We start from the raw sequence: 18,932 nt of genomic DNA, 5'->3' as shown, positions 1-18,932 counted from the left end.
GGTGCTGCTGAAGGAGCCAGCGCTGTGGCGCGAGCTCCGCCGGCAAACACCGGCACCGCGCAGCTGTGCCGTGACCCCATCGCGGGGCCTGGCAGCCCGCCACGGCCTCCTGCGCTGCCCACCCGGCCGTTGCCCCCCACCACAGATAAGGTCCCCGGGGACGGGTCCCCACCCCGATCCGGCCCCCGATAACGCCGAGTGTTTCCCGCTGCTGGCGCCGCCGGCACGCCGCTTCCCGTCCCACGCCCGTGAGAACACGCTGCCTGGCTGTAAACAGCAATAAATATTTATTTTTGCAGGGCGGGCTGGGCGGAAGGGGGGGTCACGGCCATGTGCCCCCACCCCAGGGGAAGGAAGGCCATGAGGATGCCTGCAATGTGTTACCGGAAAAGTCCCCTTGTCCCCCGGGGCGGGGGGATTGTCAGGCAGCCGGCACGTCCCCCCCAAACCCCAGCCCCGCTGCAGCCCCGACCCCCGGGGTGATGCACGGGGGTGTATAAGTTGCACCCCACGCAGGGTGCCCCCCCCGCAGTGGGGCTCGGCAGGCGGGGGGGGGTCAGTCGCGTTGTGCAATGGCGGAGCCGAGCGCCACCGGCCCCCCCGGCTCCTCGGACCCTCAAGCCATGGGCCAGCGCGCGGGCAGCTCCAGGTCGCCCATCTCCTCCTGGTAGAGGCGGTTGAAGAGGGCGTTTTGCAGGGGGGAGAAGTGGTCGCGCCAATCCCCCACCACGCCTGCGGGACGGAGGGGACGGGGTGACAGGGAGGCTGTAGCCGGGGCCGGCACCCCCCCCGGTGTCCCCCCACCGTGTCCCCCCACACCCCGTGTCCCCCCCATCACCTTTCCTCATGAAGCATCCCTGGCTGTGGTCCATGATCTCGGCGGGAATGAGGGAGTAGTTGACCATGGCGTTGTCCCGCATGGTGGCGAAGCTGCAGTGCTGCTCCAGGGCTCCCAGCGTCTCCGGTCCCAGCGGGCAGCCCAGGAAGGCGCTGAGCCGCTGCGCCGTGCCGCGCAGGTCCTGCGCCGGAGGGGACGGTCAGCCCCGGGGCAGCCGGTGGGGACGGGGACGGGGACACGCACCGGGGCTCACCTGGTGGAGCTCCTCGTAGGTGACGTAGAAGATGTCCAGGAGCTGCCGCTGGGCCAGCCAGCCCTTGACGTGGTCAAACCAGGAGCCGTAGTGCACTGGGGGGGAGATGGGGGGGTGATGGAGGGGCCCCGTGGCCGAGTCCCGGGACCCCAGGGACCCCCCCAGCCCTTACCCGTGCCCTCGAGGAACCGCGTGAGGAAGGTGTCGAAGGAGCCGGGGTCGGGCAGGAACTTGGCCAAGCGGTGGAAGTGGTAGAAGGAGACAGCGACGTCCTTGGGGTTCCTAGCCACGTAGATCACCTGGGGGGGGGGGAGAATGGCATCAGCCCCACGGCCGGGGAGGGGGATTCCGCTCTGCCCCGCTCAGAAAGCCCCCGGCAATCACCCTGCCTGCGGGAAGCCCCGTAGGCACAAGATACCCCTGTGGGGAACCCCCAGACCGTCCCAGCCCCCCCCCCCAGCCCTCACCTTGGCCTTGCTCTGCTGCAGGGCAGGGGCCAGGACGCGGGCAGGCAGGTGGGTGGTGATGAGCCGGCGGGCGGCCGTATCCTGCAGCGCCTCCCTGAAGTAGATCTGCTCCAGCCAGGGCGCCCGCTCCCAGTTGGGGATGGTTTTGGCCGGCAGGACGTCCCCGCGGCTGAACAGCAGCGTCAGGATCTCCTGCATCCAGGTGGTGCCTGGGGAAGCGGGCGTCAGGGCAGCGCCAGCCCTGCGCCGGGCACGGCACGGCACGGCATGGCATTGCAAAGCGTGGAATGGCCTGGCACGGCTCACCGTCATGCGCCATGGCAAGGCGTGGCACAGCGTGGAATGGCAAAGCGTGGAATGGCACGGCACGGCTCACCATGGCACGCCATGGCATGGCGTGGCACGGCATGGCACGGCTCACCGTGGCATGGCGTTGCTCGGCGCAGACGGGCAGAGCGTGGCACGGCGTGGTACAGCACAGCGCTGTATGGCATGGCGTAGCTCAGCACCGCATGGCACGGTACCCCATGGCACAGCGTGGCGCAGCGCAGCAGGGCATGGCGTGCCGTCGTACGGCACAGGGTGGCGCGGCGCAGATCGGCACAGCTCGGCGCGGCGTGGCGTGGATTGGCACGGCACAGCATGGCACGGGGCAGCAGCTGGGCTGGCAGTGCCGTCTGGGACCCCCAGAGCCCCCACCACTCAGTCACACCAGTCCAGGGTTGAGGACAGGACGGGGCTGGGGGGGTGTGGGGGCGGCTGCCCCCCACCCACAGTGCCAGGCTTCTGGGGGGGTGGGAGCCGATGGCTGGGGCCGGGGGTCCCCTGCGCTTTGCCCGCAGGGGCCGGTGGCCACCGGGCTGCGGGGGCCAGGGGGGAGGACCCTGCTCGGGAAAGAGCTGGCCCCGAGTCCGACCCCCTCCCAGCCACGCAGGCAGCTCCCGGTCCCGCCGGCAAGCCAAGGGCCGCGTGGTAGAGCCTGCCCGTGCCCCCCCCGCCTCCAGCCTGGGGGTCCCCAGTCCCACCCACACCCCCTGCCCCCCAGTCCCTTCCCGTCCCCCCAACCCTGGCCGGCACCCTCCTCGTCCCCCCCAGCTGCCCCCTCGCCCCGCCGCCCCTCACCTGATTTGGGGTAGGTGGCGATGACCACGTCGGTGGGACGGAAGGGGAAGGTGACGGCGAAGCCGAGGGACTCCTGGGTGTGGAGGTGGCCGGGCAGGGAGATGCCGGCGAAGGTCTCGGTCACCTCCATCCGATCCATGGCCCGGCCGCTGCGAGGGACGCGCTGGCGACCGGTCTTAAATAGCTGCAAAAGAGGAAGGCATCCCGGCGGGCGGGACGCTGGGCCCCCCCCGGCACATTCCTGCTGGGGCCATCGCCGGGAGAGCGCTGCTGCGGGGCAGGGGGGCTGCGGGATGGCCCCGGGGCTGGGGACACCCCTGGGGCAGGACGGGACGGGACGGGGGTCCCGTGCAGCCAGACCCACCGCTGCAGCCAGGAGAGCCGGGGGGGGCACCCCGCTCGCCCAGCGGCGGCAAGGGTGCCGGGAGCCTCGCCGGCCACGGCAGCCCGCGGTGACCCCGGGAGTGCCATCCCGTGTGCCCCACAGCTGGGCTCCCCACAGCTGGGCTCCCCACGGCCGGCACCGTGCCGGAGGAAGGGATTCGCATCCCGGCACACCCTGGGACGAGGAGCGGGGCTGGCTCGCTCCACGTGGCTCCGCGCCATTCCCAGCAGCCTCACGATGCTTCTCGCCGCGCGCGACACCGCGGCCGCCGCCGGCCCCTGCGCAGGAGCCGGCCGGGGTCCCCCCGCACCGTGGGCGCTGGGCCACAGGACCGGCGGGTGCCTCAGTTTCCCCACACGCGATGCTGCGTCAGGACGGCGGGACGGGGGCGGGGGGAACCCGGCACCCACGCGGCACCGTCAGCAATCCCACGCCGGGGTCGCGCCGCTCCGGCTGCTGCCCCCCGGCCTTTCTTCCACGGCGAGACGGCTTCGCCACAAAGCCGCGGGGTGCGCTGGCACTCGGCCACTCCCCAGCGCCCGACGCCATGTCAGGGGGTGGCTCTGGGGTGGCCGGAGCCCGTCCCAGCCCCGCCGTCGGCACGCAAGCCGGAAAACATTTCCCAGGCGTCGCAGGCAGCGGCTGCCCGAGCATCCCGGGACCGGGGTGAGTGAGGGACAGGGGTGCCGGGCCCTGGCCGTCGGCGGCGGGGATGCCGGCGGTGCCAACATCCAGCCAGGGGGGCCGGCGGGTGCCAGCGCTGGGGAGGCCAAAGCGGGGATGGGACCGGCGCTTTCCCAGCAAAAAAAAAATAAATCTGGGCTGCATTAGAGGGGCTGGGACCGCCACCGCAGCTATGCGGAGAGGCCCCGGTGCAGCCCTGCCACCCGGGGCCGGGCTGGGGGAGGCCGCCGCCATGCCGTCCCGGTACGCGGGCACCGCCACGGCAGGGGCACAGGGCACGCAGGGTGGGGTTACGGCTGCGGCTCCTGGTTATTTATTTACGACGGGAGGGGACGGACGGTGAGCCGGGGCAGCCGTCCCGGTGCGTGTGCTCAGAAGGCTCACGGCGGCGGCGGCAGGTCGCGCCGGCTCGTCCCTCAGCGGCACCGAGCGGGTGAAGATGCCGGGCGGCAGCGTGCTGGCGCTGGCGCTGGTGCTGTGCCTGCTCCCGCCCTGCGCCGGGCAGCATCACCGGGAAGAGGCCGAGCGCATCATGACGACCACGCCGGTCATCGACGGGTGAGCAAAGGTTGCGTGGCACCGCCGCCGTGCCTGCCACCGCCGTCGCGCCTGCCTGGCTGGCTGTGGCTCTCGGCACCCTGAGAAAAAACCCTGGCCAGAAAACCCCACTGGGGACAGCCCTCTCCCTGCTGGGGGGGATCCCCGTGCCGGGCACCGTGGGGCTGTGAGGGGACAACTCTCCCGGGGGGATCCCCGTGCCAGGCCCCCCGGGGCTGTGCGGCCGAGGGGATCCCCGGTGGTGCAGCCCAACCGGGAGCGGGCAGGGTGCCGGGAAGCCGGGGGCGAGTTTGCCCCGGGGGAAGTCCCTGCTTGGGGCAAACGGGTCCACGGGGTTGTGTCCTAAGGGATGTTCCCAGTCTTGTGCCGGGATCCTCAGGGGGCTCGGGTCCTCCGCGGGGGTCCGCCGTGGCAGCAGCCCTGTGCCGTGGCAGTGGAAACGGGCGCGGAGCAGGGAGAGCTGGAGGATGTGGGGACGGTGACGCAGGAGGGGAGAAGTGGGAGCCCGCCCGTGCGTCTGGCTCCCAGCACTTCCCCAGCGATACCGTTGGGTGCGGGACACCATGTGGCCATGATGTCCCTACATCCCCGCAGCGGTGACGGTGACGGCCCTGTCGTAGGGATGCCGGGCTGGCTCCCCCGGGTGTGAGCGCTGAGTGGGGATGGTGGGTGGAAGGGTGCACAGAAGGGTCCCCAGCCTCCCTCCGGCTCCCTGCTGGCCGGCAAAAGGGGGTCCCACGTGGGGTTGTCCCCTGGGAGTGACCTGTCCCCAGCTCCCGGACGGAGCCGCTGGGGTGGCTTTTGGCAGAGGGCACAGATGGACCGGTGGGTGGGTGGATGGATGGATGGAACGCTGGCCGGATGAGCGGGGAATGGGTGGGCAGACAGGGAGATGGGCAGGCTGGCTGGACAGACGGACAGAGAGGCGACCAGACAGCCCCTCACTCCCGCTCCTTCCCTTGCCCAGGCACAACGACCTGCCCTGGCAGCTCCTCGAGAAGTTCAACAACCAGCTGGGGCTGCCAGAAGCCAACCTCATGCTGCTGAACGGCACCCACACCAACATCCCCAAACTGCACAGAGGGCACGTGGGCGGGCAGGTGGGATGGCGAGGCGGTCGGGGGCACCGGGGGGCACCAGGATGGGCAGGGGCACCGGGGAGGGCACCGGGGAGGGCACCGGGGTGGGCAGGGGTACCGGGGCAGGCGGCAGCGGGCACAGAGCCGGGCTCCCGGTACTCACCGAGCGCCGTCACGGGCAGTTCTGGTCGGTGTACGTACCCTGCGACACGCAGAACAAGGACGCGGTGAAGCGCACGCTGGAGCAGATCGACGTAGTGCACCGCATGTGTGAGCTCTACCCCGAGACCTTCGCCTGCGTCGTGGACAGCGCCGGTGAGCAGGCACGGGGACGGGATGCCGGTACCCCGGGGGATGCGGGTTCCCCGGTGCCCACCCCAGCTGACGTCCCCCACCCTCCCGCAGGCATCCAGCAGGCTTTCCAGAGCAAGAAGGTGGCCAGTCTCATCGGGGTGGAGGGCGGCCACTCCATCGACAGCAGCCTGGGCGTCCTGCGCACCTTCTACCGCCTGGGCGTCCGCTACATGACCCTCACCCACAGCTGCAACACCCCTTGGTAGCAGCCCCCGGTGGGGGACAGGGATGGGGTGACGGGGGCAGCATCAGCGGGGGGGGGGGGGGGGACAGGTCGTATGGGCAAGCAGGGGCACGTGGCTGGGGGGCCGCCCTGATGCTCTCCCCCGTTCCGCAGGGCTGACAACTGGCTGGTGGACACCGGGGACGAGCCGCCCCTGCACCACGGCCTCTCGCCCTTCGGGAAGGTGAGTGGGGACAGCGGCGGCAGCCGTGCCTGGGAGCGGCGGCCGGGGGGGGACGGACGTGGTGCTGGCACCCACCAGCCCCATGCTGGCTTATTAAGCCAAGCAGCGGGTGCACGGTGTCCCCCTCCTCCATGCAGGGCTGCCACGGCCCCTCGTGCACCCCTCACTGGCCCCAGCCCTGTCCCCGTCCCCGTCCCCGTCCCCGCAGACAGTGCTGCAGGAGATGAACCGCCTGGGCATGATCGTGGACCTGGCCCACGTCTCGGTGGAGACGATGAAGGTTGTGCTCAGCCTCTCCAAAGCCCCCGTCATCTTCAGCCACTCGTCCGCCTACAGCCTCTGCCCGCACCGCCGCAACGTGCCCGACGACGTGCTCAGGATGGTGGTGAGCGCCGGGGCACGGCCACGGGCAGGGAGGGGGGGGGCCGGCGGTGGCGGGGAGGGGTCCGCAGGGCTCAGGACCACCTTTCCCCCAGGCCTCCACGGGCAGCCTGGTGATGATCAACTTCTACAACGAGTACGTGACGTGCAGCGACAATGCCACGCTGGCCGACGTCGCAGGTGAGGCGGATGCCCGGGTGGGTGGGTGGGGGGTGGCAGTGTCCCCCCACCGCCCCGCTCACCCCAGCCCCTCCGTACCCGCAGACCATATGGACCACGTGAAGAAAGTGGCCGGTGCCCAGTCCGTCGGCTTCGGCGGGGACTACGACGGCGTCACAAGGTAAAGCGGGTGACGGGCACGCTGGTGGGACGGGGCAGCACGTCCCCGGCTCTGGGGACTTGCCGTGGTGGTGGGGGTCTCGCCCGTGCCCTGCGCAGGCGGCTGGGGGTGCCGTAGGTGGGTGCCGCCGGTCTCGGCTGCCCCCGGCACGGCTGCCAGCTGCGGGTTGGCGCAGGCTCCCCGCCGGCCTGGAGGACGTCTCCACGTACCCCGCGCTGGTGGCCGAGCTGCTGGCAAGGAACTGGACGGAGGCAGAGGTGAGGGCGGCCCTGGCTGAAAACCTGCTCCGGGTCTTCAGGAAGGTGGAGGAGGTGAGCGGGGCACGGGGACGGCAGAGACAAGCGGGACATCGGGACGTACGGCACTTGGGGATGTACGGGGACATGGGGTGGCACGGGGGCACGCAGGGCAGGGGGTGAAGGGGGGGCACGGGGACGTGCGGGGCTCGGGATGGCACGGGGATGTGACAGGAGGCTGTGTGGGGCACGGGGACTGCCCCTCGCTGCGGGAGCCCACCCCGTCCCCCGTCGCAGGTGAAGAGGACCCTGCAAGGCACGGCTGCCCACGAGAAGCCCATCGCCTTCGAGGCGCTGGAGGGGACGTGCAGGACCCGCTACGGGTACACCAACGGTGCCGGCACAGCCCGGCTCCCGCCGGCAGCCCTGGTGCTGGCCCTGCTCCACTCTCTGCTCTCCTAACACCCGGCATCGGCTCCCACCGCAGCCCCAGCACCGTGCCCGGCAGGATGCCGGCAGCTGGCCCGCTGGCAGCCGGGCTGGGCCCAACCCTGCCACCCCTCCCCACCTGCGCGCCGGCCCCGCGAGCAAAATAAAGCCATGCTTCCAGCACCGCCGGCAGCATGCGTCCGTGCCGGGACCCTGCGAGGACCGCCAGCCCCAGCCCCGTTGCCCTGCTCTTGGCCGAAGGCGATGAGCCACCCCGGCACGTCACCGGCCACGCCGGCACCCTGCCGGCCACCGCGGCTGCGTGCCCCTGGCTCCGGCAGAGCAGAGGCGTAGGGGTCTGGTGGGCACCCAGCCCAGGGCACTGGGAAGCTGTCACCACACCGGGAGTGATACATCGCTGCAACACACGGCCAGGGTGGCTGTAGGCCTGCCTCCGCAGGATGCTTACATTAATCATTAGCTAATTAATTGGCTACTCAATTATCTTCTTAGCAATTTCCTCTCGCATTTGGGAACAGCCTGTCTTTGGAGCGGAGGCGGCTTTGGGCACCGGGAAAACAGGCAGGAGAAGGAGAGCCATCTTCCTGTGGCATTCGCAAATTGGCGAAGGCACAGGGTCCTGTCTGCCAGCCCGGCACGGGGAAGGGATGTGCCCGGTCCCCGCCGGGACGGCAACCACAGCGGGCCACAGCCACCGTCCCCGGTGGTGAAGCTGCTGTCGGTGGGTGCCGAGGGCAGGACCGGGGTGGAAAGCACCGGGACGCCTTCCGTGGGGTTACGAGCCAGGGATCTCCCCTTCGGGGATCCCAGCCTTCTCCCCACAAGGGCCAGGGTACAGTGTGGAGAAGAGCGCAGGGAGCACGGCAGCCCGAAAACCATGCTGGGGAAAAGGAGCTTGACTCAAGCCGGCGAGCCAGTGTCGGCTGCGCCGGGGCCATGACAGCATCTGCTCAGCCTGTTTCCCCCCCAGCTTGGCTACACGAAGGGATCTGGTCCCTGCAGGGGTGGCACAGGGGACTCGTCAGGACCCCTTCCCCTCTGGCACCCCCAGAGATGGTGACCCTGGTGTGGAGAGCGAGAGAGTGGGCGAGGGGAGGCTGCAGGAGCAAGACCCCTTCCTCCTCCTCATCTCAGCCCCATCCAAGGCAGCCCCTCAGCACCAGGTCCTCTGTCCCAGGCAGGGGACGGTGCACAGCCATCATGCTGTGCCACAGGCAGAGGGGACCACGGACCCCCTCTTCGCCTCCGAGCCCCCAGACACACCACGATGGATGTTCAGGGATTGTTTATTTAAAATAGCAGAAGGTAATCAACAGGGGTTTGAGAAGAAGAAAAAGAAAAGGCAAATGAGACAAGCTTTAAAAAACACACAAATGAAACCACAGAGAAACATCACATTGAAAAAAGGAGCATTTCCAGGGGCAGGGGCTCCCAGGGTACCCCCCAGCCCCATGGGTGGCACCCATGCATGGCACCCACTCCGGGGTGCGTGCACAAGTCTCCAGGGGGGATTCTGCTTTCTGCCCAGCCCATGGGGAAGTGGCACAAGATCCAACGCTCCAACACACACAAATGACTTCATAGCCCAAAGCCACCTCCTCCTCAGTCACCACCCTGCACCCCCATGGCTGCATGCATCAGGGAAGAAGGCTCTGTCGGTCACTAGACACATGCTGCCAAGGCCACTGAACTCAGAAGAAATAATGAAAACAATGAAAAGTGTTTGCGTTGCAAGTGCTGTGGAGATGGCCCCTGGCCCGCAGCGAGTCCTGCCCCACGTCCACACAGGCAGGCCGGGTGCCCTGGGTGGTGCGCAGCAGCCTGGAAACATCAGCCAGCGCTGGGAGTGGGTAGGAGCTGCCTCCCGCTCTCCCCCACACTTCCCTTCCATCCTCTCAGCACAGCCCAAAGCAGCAGCTGTGCATGCTTGCCTTAGAATTCCCTTGAAAAGCGATGAATCAGAGCTGCCCCGCTGCAGCGGGACCAGCTGCCCGCTCCTGGCTACACGCAGCACAGCTCAGCGTCGCCAGACCTGGCAGCTGCATGGCCCTCATTTACAGCCTGTGGTTAAAGTTCCTCCCCGTGAGAGCCAAAGGAAACTAACATTTCCTTCCCGGCAAGCTTCCCATCAATCCAGCACCTCGGTGGTGCCTGGGAGTCGCAGAGGAGAAGGGGCACAGAAGACTTCAGCCCCAGGAGAAGGCTCCGAATGCTGAGCAGCCGCGTTTCCCTGCAAGCAGCGAGAGGAGAGGGGACGCAGGAAGCAGCCCCCTCTCATCCAGCCAGGTTACACGCTCTGCGAGCAGCAGCACGGAGCAGATACAGCAAGGTGGGGACAGCGGAAAGGAAACCGGCAGCAGATATCCAGGGGACAAGCCACAGCCAGTGCAGGGAGACACGCTCTCAGGATGGTTTAGCATTTACTGTCACACCCATCCAGCTGGGGGACATCTGGGGACGAGGCTGCGGCCACCACAGCTGCGAGCCTGAGAGTGGAAGCCGCTGCAATCCGCTCCCAGCTGCTGGACAAGAGGCAGGGACTGATCCACGTGGGAGGTCAGGGCCTGCATAACCATTTCCAGACCACAGCAGCTGGAGATGAGGAACACGTGGATTTATATGCACGCACACACGGGCTTGCGCAGGGCAGGACGAGCGTTTCAAAGGTCACTTTGTGTTACAGTGCTCCAGGGAGGTTTGGCCCGGCAGGACAAGGAGCTAGTGATCAGCAAGGTGAAGTCTGCAAGGAGGACTCCCAGCTATGGCTAGGGAAGGTCACTGCGAGGGAAGAGATGCCACAGTGTAACCTCCCCTTCCTGCAAGGCACTAACCTTCCCAGAAACACCACAGCCGGGAAAACAGCCCTTCCCAAACCGCTGCCTGTGGGGATCTCCCTGCTCCTTGTAAACAGCTCCTTGATGCGGGCCCTGAGGAAAACACAGCCCACAGCTAGGAGACCCAGTCTAAAACAGATAACAGAACTGTGCTACGCACAGAGGAAAGTCAGGCAAGCAGCACCTCAGAAGACACCGCAACCCGCCTCCAGAAGGATTCCTTTTATGTTAAATCAGGAGCGGGACGTTGCATCGTGAGACACTGCCAGAAACCAGCAGCAACTCTCAAATGAAACAAACCCTGAAATCAGAACCAGCAAAGTGTTCCTCAAGCCCAGAAAGAGGCCGTCTCTGCTCAGAAAGCCCCTGCCAGGATCACTGCCTGTTCTGGGAAAAGTTGTCACCGTCACACCCTAAAAGAAGAGTCTAAATGCAGGCAGGCAGGGCTGGGGACGTGCTGCTGGAGGAGGGGACGGCCGACTCCGCCTGGCCGCTGGGTCAGAGCAAGGACGTAGCGGAGGTGGGGAAGGAGTCCCGGGCCCCTCCACCCCACACACCACACCACCAGTGCGGGACAGCAGTCCGCAGGGGCGACAGGAGACCTTAATTCCGCAGGGCAGCCAACCTGGAAGGGAGAGCACAAGAGGGAACTGACGTGAGAGCAGCAGGAAACAGCCGTGACTCAGAAGGACCCTTCAGCCAGCCGTGTGCAAGGAACGTCTCTGCCGAGAAACCTCCCTCCTGGGGCAGAGGTGCAAGAAATCCCGCCCTGGAGCACATGGCCACAGCTGCCTGGGGTTAACTTGGGAGCATCTGTCAGCAACGCAGGCGGGGTACTGCAGAGAAGGGGCTCCTGGCTTCTCTTCCGGGTGCCTCGCCCCTGCAGCCCGCCTGAACCCTCTCCCAGGGCTGTCCCCAGCTCCCAGAGCAGCACACCGCAGCCTGGGGGCTGTCCCTGGATGGACCCCGGTGGTGGCTGCATGGGGAACAGCAGGGAGGGACCGGGGAGAGGAAACCCATCAGCTTCTCCTGGGGCAGTTCCAGGGAGACAGCCTGTTCCCGGAGCTGTTTGAAGGTCAGCGCCAAGCATTCCCAGAGCAACAGCAGCTGCGTGAGGGCGAACACAGAGCAGGGGGAAACTGTTCTGCATCTCATCGACGAGAGCTCGCTGCTGAGTGCCAGAAGCCACCCCCATCCTCAGGCCCAAAGTGGTCCCACAGCCCCGAACAGCCACCTGGCCTGCCTGCGCAGGGTACCAAGGGGACTGCTGGGCTCTGGCTTGCCTGAGCATGAGAGAGGGAGCTCAGCACCCACTTGGCCTGCCGTGACGGGCTAACTCATTCCCTTCATAGTGGTGAGGGATCCCTAGGAAGGATTCAAACACAAGGCAAAGGACCTGGGAGAAAACAAACCTCCGCGACAGCTGGTCTTCCTGGCTGCGGACCGAGCTCTCCGCCACTGCTGAAGCCCCCTCGGGGAGCTGGTTGAGCTGGTCCATAATCTCCAGGCCATTCTCCTCTGCGATCTGGACGATGAGGCTGTCCACCTGCTCCTGCGGCGTGGTCAACGTGGTAGCGGAGCTCATGGAGTCCTCCATGACCTGTGACAGAGACAACCTGTCACCCTACCCTGCAGGCAAAGCCACTCGGCCCAGCCCGGTTTCTTCTCCCAAAGAACCGGCTGCAGATCCCACATCGCCACCGGCCCCCTCAGCCACAACAGCCTCAAACCTGACTGCAGGGCTACAGCGGAGGGCAGCAAGGTCTGGTTCTGCCAAAGACCCCCTCTGAGTAGTGGCTAGCTATGACACGGGGACAGCCACCCTCCCTCTTCTCCCCGTCTGCCACGCTCGCCTCTTTGCACGGCAAACTCCTTCCCTGTCAGGCAGCAGAGACGCATCTTCCCCAATGTCTCTCATATCTCTCAAACACAGAGGACAGAGCTGTGTGAACAGCTCGGGGGGTTTCCCACACCAGAGGCTGGAGTCCCCGAGGGGAACAGAGCACTGCTGCGGAAGCCCGATTTACAGCTGGGGCCTGGCTCTCTCCCAAGAGGCACTGTGTTACAGTTCACAGAGAAGCCCACCCTCCCAGACCCTTCCAAGGCCACTGGCACTTACCGACGTGTGAACGTCCAAATTCTGAACCTGCTGCTCGAATTTATCCATCACCGCAGACACCTTCTGCAGGTCCATGGAGCTCAGAGCCTTGTCCAAAGCCTTAGTTACCTGGGCCATGTTTTTCGTCACCTGCAAGAGGAGATTGCTTCACAGCCGCTCCCCCAAAGCAAAGTACATCACTGCTGAGAGTAAAACCCAGGTCAACGAGAGACAAGCCAGCGTTCCTGATGCCCACAGCAGTGCTATGAGGCAGGATGGGCTCTGCCTGACGGCAGGCTTCTCCAGCCACCTGCAGTCACTGAAGACCTCGGGCAGCCCTCCTGGCGGGACGGGTCCCAGCCCACCACCCTCACACACGTCACGAGGCAAGAGGCTCCAGGCATGACCCTCTCCCTCTGTGCAGCCACCAATTAAGGATTTAATCTGAGCCCCCGACAAAGCAGAGAGGCCATCCCAGATGGGGTCTTCAGAGGCTGAACCTGACTGAGAGGGTCTGAGCTAACTACAAGGTTTAGCAGGATCCTTTTTGGGGACAGGGAAGCCCAAGATGGTTCAAGGCAGTGAGAGGGGAAGAGCCAACGTTCGCTCTCTGCAGGGCACAGACCCGTCTCAAAGCCCCACGCCCACGCTGAGGCTCTTACCCCCTTCATCGTCACTGCTGTCTGGACCTTGGAGGCCACCGCATCCACCCGGGAAGACATGCGGAGCCAGTTAAGCCCCTCATTCTTCTTACGGATAGCATTCTCTGCGTAGACACGAGCGCACTCCACATTTTTCTGCTGAAGGGCCTGGAAGGGCAAAGGGCAACCACTTGCACAGAGAATCCACTGCAGATTTATAAACAAGCGCAATCTGTTTCTGCCTGACAGGTTTCCAGCAGGAAGCGCCTCTCCCATGACCCTCAAAACGCTGAGCACGCCCTCAAACGGGAACGAAATCCCTCTCAGCGTCGCAGGCACGCACCGCATCCACCCGGCAGATCCGAGAGCCGAGGGTGGGACTCAAAACACTTGGGAGGCCGAGCTGACAGACGCAGCGAGGCCTGAGGCGAGGGGAAACCTGCCTGAGGCGAGGGGAAACCTGCCCTTTACCCCAGTCCCTTGACGGAAGGCAAGTGCCAAGGGCTGGCAGAGCCGAGCTGTCCCAGCAGCTCCACACGCACAGGGCGAGCTCCCACCCACCTTTTTGACTTTGGCTTGCTCGGCCTTGGAGTCTTTCTCGGCTTTTTTGGCGAGCTTCTCCAGCTGCTTCGCTGTGAACTGCAGAGAAAACAACGGGTTAGCATCAGGATACAGCAGCAACAGAACTGGGAACACGGGGTGAGCAGAGCCCCAGCCGCCTCGCCCACCCAGCAATACCGGCCGGGGGAGACGGACCCCCTCCCTCCAGGGACCCCCAGAGCATACAGTAAACCGGGAAGTCAATTTTCAGCGCTTCCGAGAACGAAGCGCCGGGAATAGCCCGGGAACGGCGGCCCCGGAGGACAAACCCGGCTAAAAGGCTCCCTCTCCCCGCAGCCGCCGGTATCGGCGGGGCTCCCGGGGCACCCCTGCGCCTCCTGGAAGGCAGATCTCTGCAGGTCAGAGCTTCTTTCTATTAAGGAGCCGCAGGGAGGAAAAGCCCCGACGAGATGTGAGTCAGCGAGCGGAACGTTCCCCGGGTACCTCCCGGAGAGGTGGAGACCGTCACCGGTCCTCCGGGACCGGCCACCGGAACGGCGATACGTGACGGGAGACGGAGGACCCCGCCGCTATCCTCACCTTCAGCTGGAAGAGCGTGTCTGGAAGGGAAGGAGAGCACGGCCTCAGGGATGGCGCACCGGGGACAACGCCGGGGCCGGGACCGGAGGCCGGGGGGGAACCGGGGCCGGGGCATAGCCCCGGCCCCGGTTCCCCCCCGGCCTCCGATCCCGGCCCCCAGGTGCCCCCGCCCAGCAGAACAAGCTCCACCCCCCAAAAAAAAAAACAACCCGACGTGCCAGGGGCCCGTTTACAGTCCGCCCGCCCTTACCGTCCATCCTGCCCTGCCGCCGCTTCCGGGTTCTGCCGCCGCCCGCTTCCGGGGTGCGCGCGCCGAGTACTCGCGAGAGCGCCGCCGGGCGGCGAGGTCACGTGGGCGGGGCGGGAGCGAAGAGGGGGCGGGGTCACAGGGAGGGGCGGGGCCATACAGGTATAAAACCCTCCCAGGGCGCTTGCTATAGGGCTCGAGCCGTGCCTAGCAACCGTTGCTGGGGGCGGTGCTGAGGAGGGAGGCGGGGTCTGCGGGAAGGAGGTGATACGGCGCATGCGTGGCGGGGGGCGGGGCGTGTGCGTGGCGTCACGACGCATGCGCGGGGCCGGTGATGGCGGAGGGGGGTTCTGCTGAGGGGGAGCTGGAGCCGCTGCGGTTGCGGCGGCTGCGGGGCGAGGGCTTCTTCGAGGTGCCGGCGGCCGACCGGGTGAGGGGTTGGGGCCGTGTGGGTGAGCGAGCGGAGCGGGGTCCCAGCCCTGCTGGAGGTGTCTGGGTGGAGAGGGAGGCGGAGAGGGTCCTAGAGGCCTGCAGGCCCCTGGGTTGTGGGTGGGCCTGGGGCCTGCTGGGGGCGGGTGGGGTTGGTTGTCCTGGGCCGGTGGCCATGCAGGTTCCCCCCTCCTTGCTGGGGTGGGCTGGGAAGGGAGCTGGGCGGCCTGCAGGCTGGGAGCAGCTTGTGAGGGGGCCGCGGGGGGGAGGTGACAGGGAGGGTGTGCTGGCACAGGGCTGGGGGCAGGAGGGGGCGGAGGAGCTGACTCTGTCCCAGCTGCTGGCTGAGCCGGTGTGCCTGCGGTGTTTCTGAAATGTTGGTTTGCTCTGTAAGCACCAGAGCAGCACCATGGTCTGCCTGGTGAGAGGTAAGGGTGTAGCAGCTTCAGGCCTTGGGCTGTCAGTGAGGTCCTGCGTCCCTGGGAAGGTTGGTGAGAAGCCTCTGAGGGCTGCCCCAGAGAGCATTCTCACCTGTGATGTGGCTCTGTTATTCCAGCTGGGAAGATGCCGGAGTGTGAAGGAATTCGAGAAGCTGAATCGGATTGGAGAGGGCACCTATGGCATAGTGTGTAAGTGCAGTGCTGGCTGCTCTCTCTGGGCTTGGGGTAGAGCCAGTTCCTGGGTGGGCTGCAGCTATCTGCCCACATCCTGACAGCGGGAGCACATTGGGCTGGAGCTGGGGGGTGCTGTTGGGGGAACCAAGGCTGAGAGGAGGCTCATCAGTACAGGGGTCCTGCTGGCTCACAATAGAGCCAGTGTTTGCCTTTTGGTGCTGAGCATGTGGCCTGTGCTGCTTTTCCAGACCGGGCTCGGGACACCCTGACGGATGAGACCGTGGCATTGAAGAAGGTGCGGATGGACAATGAGAAAGATGGTAATGGAGGAGTGGGTGAGCTGTAGTGGGGGCAGCTCCTGGGGTGGGCAGGAGCATCCCTGGCCCCTGCTCGAGGCAGTTGTGCAGCTCAGCTGTTGCTCTCTGCAGGAATGCCCATCAGCAGCCTGCGGGAGATCACCCTGCTCCTGCAGCTTCGGCACCCCAACATTGTGGAGCTGAAGGAGGTGGTTGTAGGGAACCATCTGGAGAGGTGAGGGTCCCCTCTTCATCCTGCCCTCTCTGCCTTTCAGACCCTTCTCAGTGCCCTGAGCTGCCTCTTGCAGCACAGACCTGCGCTGTGAGTGCTGGGACACAGGAGAGGTGTCCTGGGGGAGGCTCCTGACTGTGTCTTATCTATGACAGTATTTTCCTGGTGATGGGCTACTGTGAGCAGGACCTAGCCAGCCTTCTTGAGAACATGCAGACGCCTTTTTCAGAGGCTCAGGTAAAGGTTGGGCCTGAGAGGGTGCTACCATTCCAGCCAAAACACAGTGGGCACTGGTGTGGACTCCCTGGACCTTGTGCTGGGCTTCAGCAGGGCTGGGGAGCACTGGGTGAGCCGGGATTCCTGGGCCATGTGGGGAGCCTGGGCTTTGCTGGCTCTCACAGAATGCTCCAGGGACTTTCCAGGCTGGGTTTTGGGCTGGAGCAAACTGGCAGTGAAACAGTGGGGAGAAAATGTACCCCCAGACAGCCTGTTAGCTGCTCTGGGAGGACGTGGGGACCAACACACTGCAGAGCAGTGACAGATGTGGCAGACCACAGGGCACCTGAGTGGGTTTAACCCGTAGGGGTTTGCCTGGCTGGAGCTGCTCTTGCAGGGGGTGTTGCTCCTGTCCTTTATCTCCAGGTGAAGTGCATCATCCTGCAAGTCCTCAAGGGCCTGCAGTACCTTCATGAGAACTACATTATCCACAGGTGGGAGCAGTGGGATGGGGGGGGGGAAGGGGATGTGGGGAGAAGGGGCTGATGGGAGGGAGCTGGCTGATCCTTGAACTGTGGTGTAATTCTTCACCTTCCACACCTGTGTCCTGTGAGCAAGGATCATGGTGTGGAGTAGCTGTGGGCAAATCCGTGGCTCTGTGTGGGAGCACTGGTGGGGCAAGGAGGCCACTGAATGATGAGATTTGCTTCTCCTCGTGATGGCTCAGCCCTGGGGCTTTGTAGCTGCCTGCGAGCCCTGGGGAAGCACGGGTATGGGGGAAGCTGTGCCTGAAGGACAGTGCTGACCAGCCGCTCTCTGTTTCCTGACAGGGATCTGAAGGTGTCCAACCTGCTCATGACTGACAAAGGCTGTGTGAAGATAGGTGAGCCCCTGGCAGCTGCCAATTTGGCTTCTGCCACAGATGTGCCTGCAGCTCTCCCTCCGCTCCGTGACACAGTTGGAGCAAGGAGCTTGTCTCTCTCTTGATCTTGAGTCTCTGTTGCAGCTGATTTTGGATTGGCACGCACCTATGGGATGCCGCCAAAGCCGATGACCCCCAAAGTCGTCACGCTCTGGTGAGTGGCCAGCGCCCGGGGCTGAGCTGCGCTGGCTTGGGGTGATGCGGGTGAGTTCTCGTAGTGCGATGGGGGCTTCCTTAGCGCCAGCTCTGCCATGGTCCCCTTGAGACAGTGCTGTCCCTTGCACAGGTACCGAGCACCCGAGCTGCTGCTGGGGATGACAACCCAGACCACCAGCATTGACATGTGGTAAGGGGAGAAGGGGAGAGCAGGAGGGGGCTGAGGCTGGCCAGGCAGGGGCCTGGGGGGGGGGGTGTGTGTGTGTGTGCAAACCCATGGTAGGGGGGTGGTCAGTGGACGGGCTTCTTCTGCCCTGTGTGTCCTTTGCTCTGCAGGGCTGTGGGCTGCATCCTTGCCGAGCTGCTGGCCCACAAGCCGCTGCTGCCGGGCACCTCTGAGATCCACCAGATCGACCTCATTGTGCAGCTCCTGGGGACGCCCAATGAAAACATATGGCCGGTGAGAGCAGTCCCCTGCTACCTGCCTGCCCTGCCTGCTCTCCCTGCCTCTGCCTCACGCTCCGACCCCCTCAGGGTTTCTCCAAGCTGCCCCTGGTGAGTCAGTACACCCTGCGGAAGCAGCCCTACAACAACCTCAAGCACAAGTTCCCCTGGCTCTCGGAGGCCGGGCTGCGGCTGCTCAACTTCCTCTTCATGTACGATCCCAAGAAGCGGTAAGAGCTGTCGGCAGCTCTGCGTGGGTAGAGCAGGGGAGAAAACCTGCCTGTGGACAGGGCTGCCAGCATCACGCTACCCCTGTGGCAGGGCTGTCCCCAGAGTTGTGGGCCTTTGGGGGGTGCCTGCCATGTCCCCTCATCCCCACAGGGCGACAGCGAAAGACTGCCTGGAGAGCTCCTACTTCAAGGAGAAACCCCTCCGTGAGTAAACCCCCCTCCCTGGGGCAGGGCTGGGGTGCTCTGGGTCCCGCTGACCCCTGTTTTTGCCCCACAGCTTGCGAGCCAGAGCTCATGCCCACCTTCCCCCACCACCGCAACAAGCGAGCAGCGGCTGCCAGCACAGGGACGGAGACCCAGGCGAAGCGCGGCAAGCCCTGAGCACCGGCCTGTGGTAGGAGGCATGGCGCACGCCAGCCAGGACTGTTTTCCTTGGTGGAACAGCATCGTGGTGGGCTCCATCCCCTCCCGGGATTGAATTCCCTTCCCCGCACCGCTACGGGGACAGCCTGGCTGCGGCGGGGGAGCGATGTGACCCAACCCGCCCTGGGCAGGCTCCAGGCTGGGGCTGGGTGAATGCAGCACTGGGGGCAGGAGAGATGGGGCTCTGGGCCCCTCGGGGCTCAGCAGGGAGAAGCTGGGGTGCTGGCGGGGCCAGCCCTGTGCCCAGGGGGGTCCTTGGCCAGTGCTGGCTGTGTGGGGTAACCCCAACTTTGCTGTTAATAAAAGCACCTGCCAGCAGCAGTGGTGCAGAGTGAATCACTTTGTTCCTTGGTTCCAGCTGGGCTAGAAGCCGTGGCCCTGCTCTGCTTTCCCTGTGCTGCATGTCCAGCCCCAGGGTCTGAGCATGCCCCTAAGCTCTGCCTCCCTTAAACGGAG

At 65.7% G+C, this 18,932-nt stretch overlaps 4 protein-coding genes across 8 annotated transcripts; 2 read left to right on the top strand and 2 right to left on the bottom strand.

Annotated features, from left to right (window-relative positions):
* Positions 1-268: 268 nt before the first annotated feature.
* On the bottom strand, positions 269-2,895 carry LOC142036540 (sulfotransferase 2B1-like). Its single transcript, XM_075039787.1, has 6 exons — positions 2,681-2,895; positions 1,559-1,767; positions 1,264-1,390; positions 1,092-1,186; positions 839-1,019; positions 269-732 (listed from the first exon to the last, which is right to left on the bottom strand). The coding sequence occupies exons 1-6, from the start codon at positions 2,817-2,819 to the stop codon at positions 617-619; spliced, it is 867 nt and encodes a 288-aa protein (XP_074895888.1). The 5' UTR covers positions 2,820-2,895; the 3' UTR covers positions 269-616.
* A 407-nt stretch (positions 2,896-3,302) lies between these two features.
* Positions 3,303-7,676, top strand: DPEP1 (dipeptidase 1). Of its 2 annotated transcripts, XM_075039786.1 has the most exons (10): positions 3,303-4,307; positions 5,275-5,407; positions 5,569-5,701; positions 5,792-5,942; positions 6,078-6,147; positions 6,356-6,532; positions 6,624-6,708; positions 6,793-6,868; positions 7,044-7,179; positions 7,402-7,676. In XM_075039786.1, the coding sequence occupies exons 1-10, from the start codon at positions 4,189-4,191 to the stop codon at positions 7,564-7,566; spliced, it is 1,245 nt and encodes a 414-aa protein (XP_074895887.1). In that variant the 5' UTR covers positions 3,303-4,188; the 3' UTR covers positions 7,567-7,676. The 2 variants fall into 2 exon arrangements, with proteins under 2 accessions (XP_074895887.1, XP_074895885.1); XM_075039784.1 differs by lacking the exon at positions 3,303-4,307 and having other exon boundaries at positions 5,022-5,407.
* A 1,148-nt stretch (positions 7,677-8,824) lies between these two features.
* Positions 8,825-14,614, bottom strand: CHMP1A (charged multivesicular body protein 1A). Its single transcript, XM_075039783.1, has 7 exons — positions 14,518-14,614; positions 14,268-14,287; positions 13,689-13,766; positions 13,149-13,295; positions 12,508-12,636; positions 11,801-11,988; positions 8,825-11,013 (listed from the first exon to the last, which is right to left on the bottom strand). Exons 1-7 carry the CDS (start codon positions 14,522-14,524, stop codon positions 10,992-10,994), a joined length of 591 nt encoding a protein of 196 aa, XP_074895884.1. The 5' UTR covers positions 14,525-14,614; the 3' UTR covers positions 8,825-10,991.
* On the top strand, positions 14,550-18,816 carry CDK10 (cyclin dependent kinase 10). Of its 4 annotated transcripts, none has more exons than XM_075039781.1 (13): positions 14,550-14,570; positions 15,500-15,572; positions 15,806-15,877; positions 15,986-16,088; positions 16,241-16,322; positions 16,728-16,795; positions 17,132-17,184; positions 17,308-17,377; positions 17,510-17,569; positions 17,716-17,839; positions 17,914-18,053; positions 18,205-18,257; positions 18,331-18,814. In XM_075039781.1, the coding sequence occupies exons 3-13, from the start codon at positions 15,859-15,861 to the stop codon at positions 18,432-18,434; spliced, it is 876 nt and encodes a 291-aa protein (XP_074895882.1). In that variant the 5' UTR covers positions 14,550-14,570; positions 15,500-15,572; positions 15,806-15,858; the 3' UTR covers positions 18,435-18,814. The 4 variants fall into 4 exon arrangements, with proteins under 4 accessions (XP_074895882.1, XP_074895883.1, XP_074895881.1 ...); XM_075039782.1 differs by lacking the exon at positions 14,550-14,570 and adding an exon at positions 14,721-14,778; XM_075039780.1 differs by lacking the exon at positions 14,550-14,570 and adding an exon at positions 14,823-14,944 and having other exon boundaries at positions 17,914-18,035; positions 18,331-18,816.
* Positions 18,817-18,932: the final 116 nt, after the last annotated feature.

This window comes from Buteo buteo, chromosome 11, assembly GCF_964188355.1.
Source record: "Buteo buteo chromosome 11, bButBut1.hap1.1, whole genome shotgun sequence".
Taxonomy (NCBI): Eukaryota; Metazoa; Chordata; class Aves; order Accipitriformes; family Accipitridae; genus Buteo; species Buteo buteo.
Note: the sequence above shows the minus strand (reverse complement) of the source record. Positions and strands in the feature narration are given on the sequence as shown.

Excerpts from the sequence above, each read along its gene's own strand:
- LOC142036540 (XM_075039787.1), bottom strand. The coding sequence starts at position 2,819 with ATGGATCGGATGGAGGTGACCGAGACCTTCGCCGGCATCTCCCTGCCC. Across the intron at positions 1,768-2,680 it reads CGCCACCTACCCCAAATCAG|GCACCACCTGGATGCAGGAG; the intron begins GTGAGGGGCGGC and ends CCGCTTCCCCAG. Across the intron at positions 1,187-1,263 it reads GCGGTTCCTCGAGGGCACGG|TGCACTACGGCTCCTGGTTT; the intron begins GTAAGGGCTGGG and ends TCTCCCCCCCAG.
- DPEP1 (XM_075039784.1), top strand. The coding sequence starts at position 5,153 with ATGGAACGCTGGCCGGATGAGCGGGGAATGGGTGGGCAGACAGGGAGA. Across the intron at positions 5,702-5,791 it reads CTGCGTCGTGGACAGCGCCG|GCATCCAGCAGGCTTTCCAG; the intron begins GTGAGCAGGCAC and ends ACCCTCCCGCAG. Across the intron at positions 6,869-7,043 it reads GACTACGACGGCGTCACAAG|GCTCCCCGCCGGCCTGGAGG; the intron begins GTAAAGCGGGTG and ends GGGTTGGCGCAG.
- CHMP1A (XM_075039783.1), bottom strand. Across the intron at positions 13,767-14,267 it reads ACACGCTCTTCCAGCTGAAG|TTCACAGCGAAGCAGCTGGA; the intron begins GTGAGGATAGCG and ends TTTTCTCTGCAG. Across the intron at positions 13,296-13,688 it reads AGCAAGCCAAAGTCAAAAAG|GCCCTTCAGCAGAAAAATGT; the intron begins GTGGGTGGGAGC and ends TTGCCCTTCCAG.
- CDK10 (XM_075039779.1), top strand. The coding sequence starts at position 14,849 with ATGGCGGAGGGGGGTTCTGCTGAGGGGGAGCTGGAGCCGCTGCGGTTG. Across the intron at positions 15,573-15,805 it reads GGGCACCTATGGCATAGTGT|ACCGGGCTCGGGACACCCTG; the intron begins GTAAGTGCAGTG and ends CTGCTTTTCCAG. Across the intron at positions 18,054-18,204 it reads ATGTACGATCCCAAGAAGCG|GGCGACAGCGAAAGACTGCC; the intron begins GTAAGAGCTGTC and ends TCATCCCCACAG.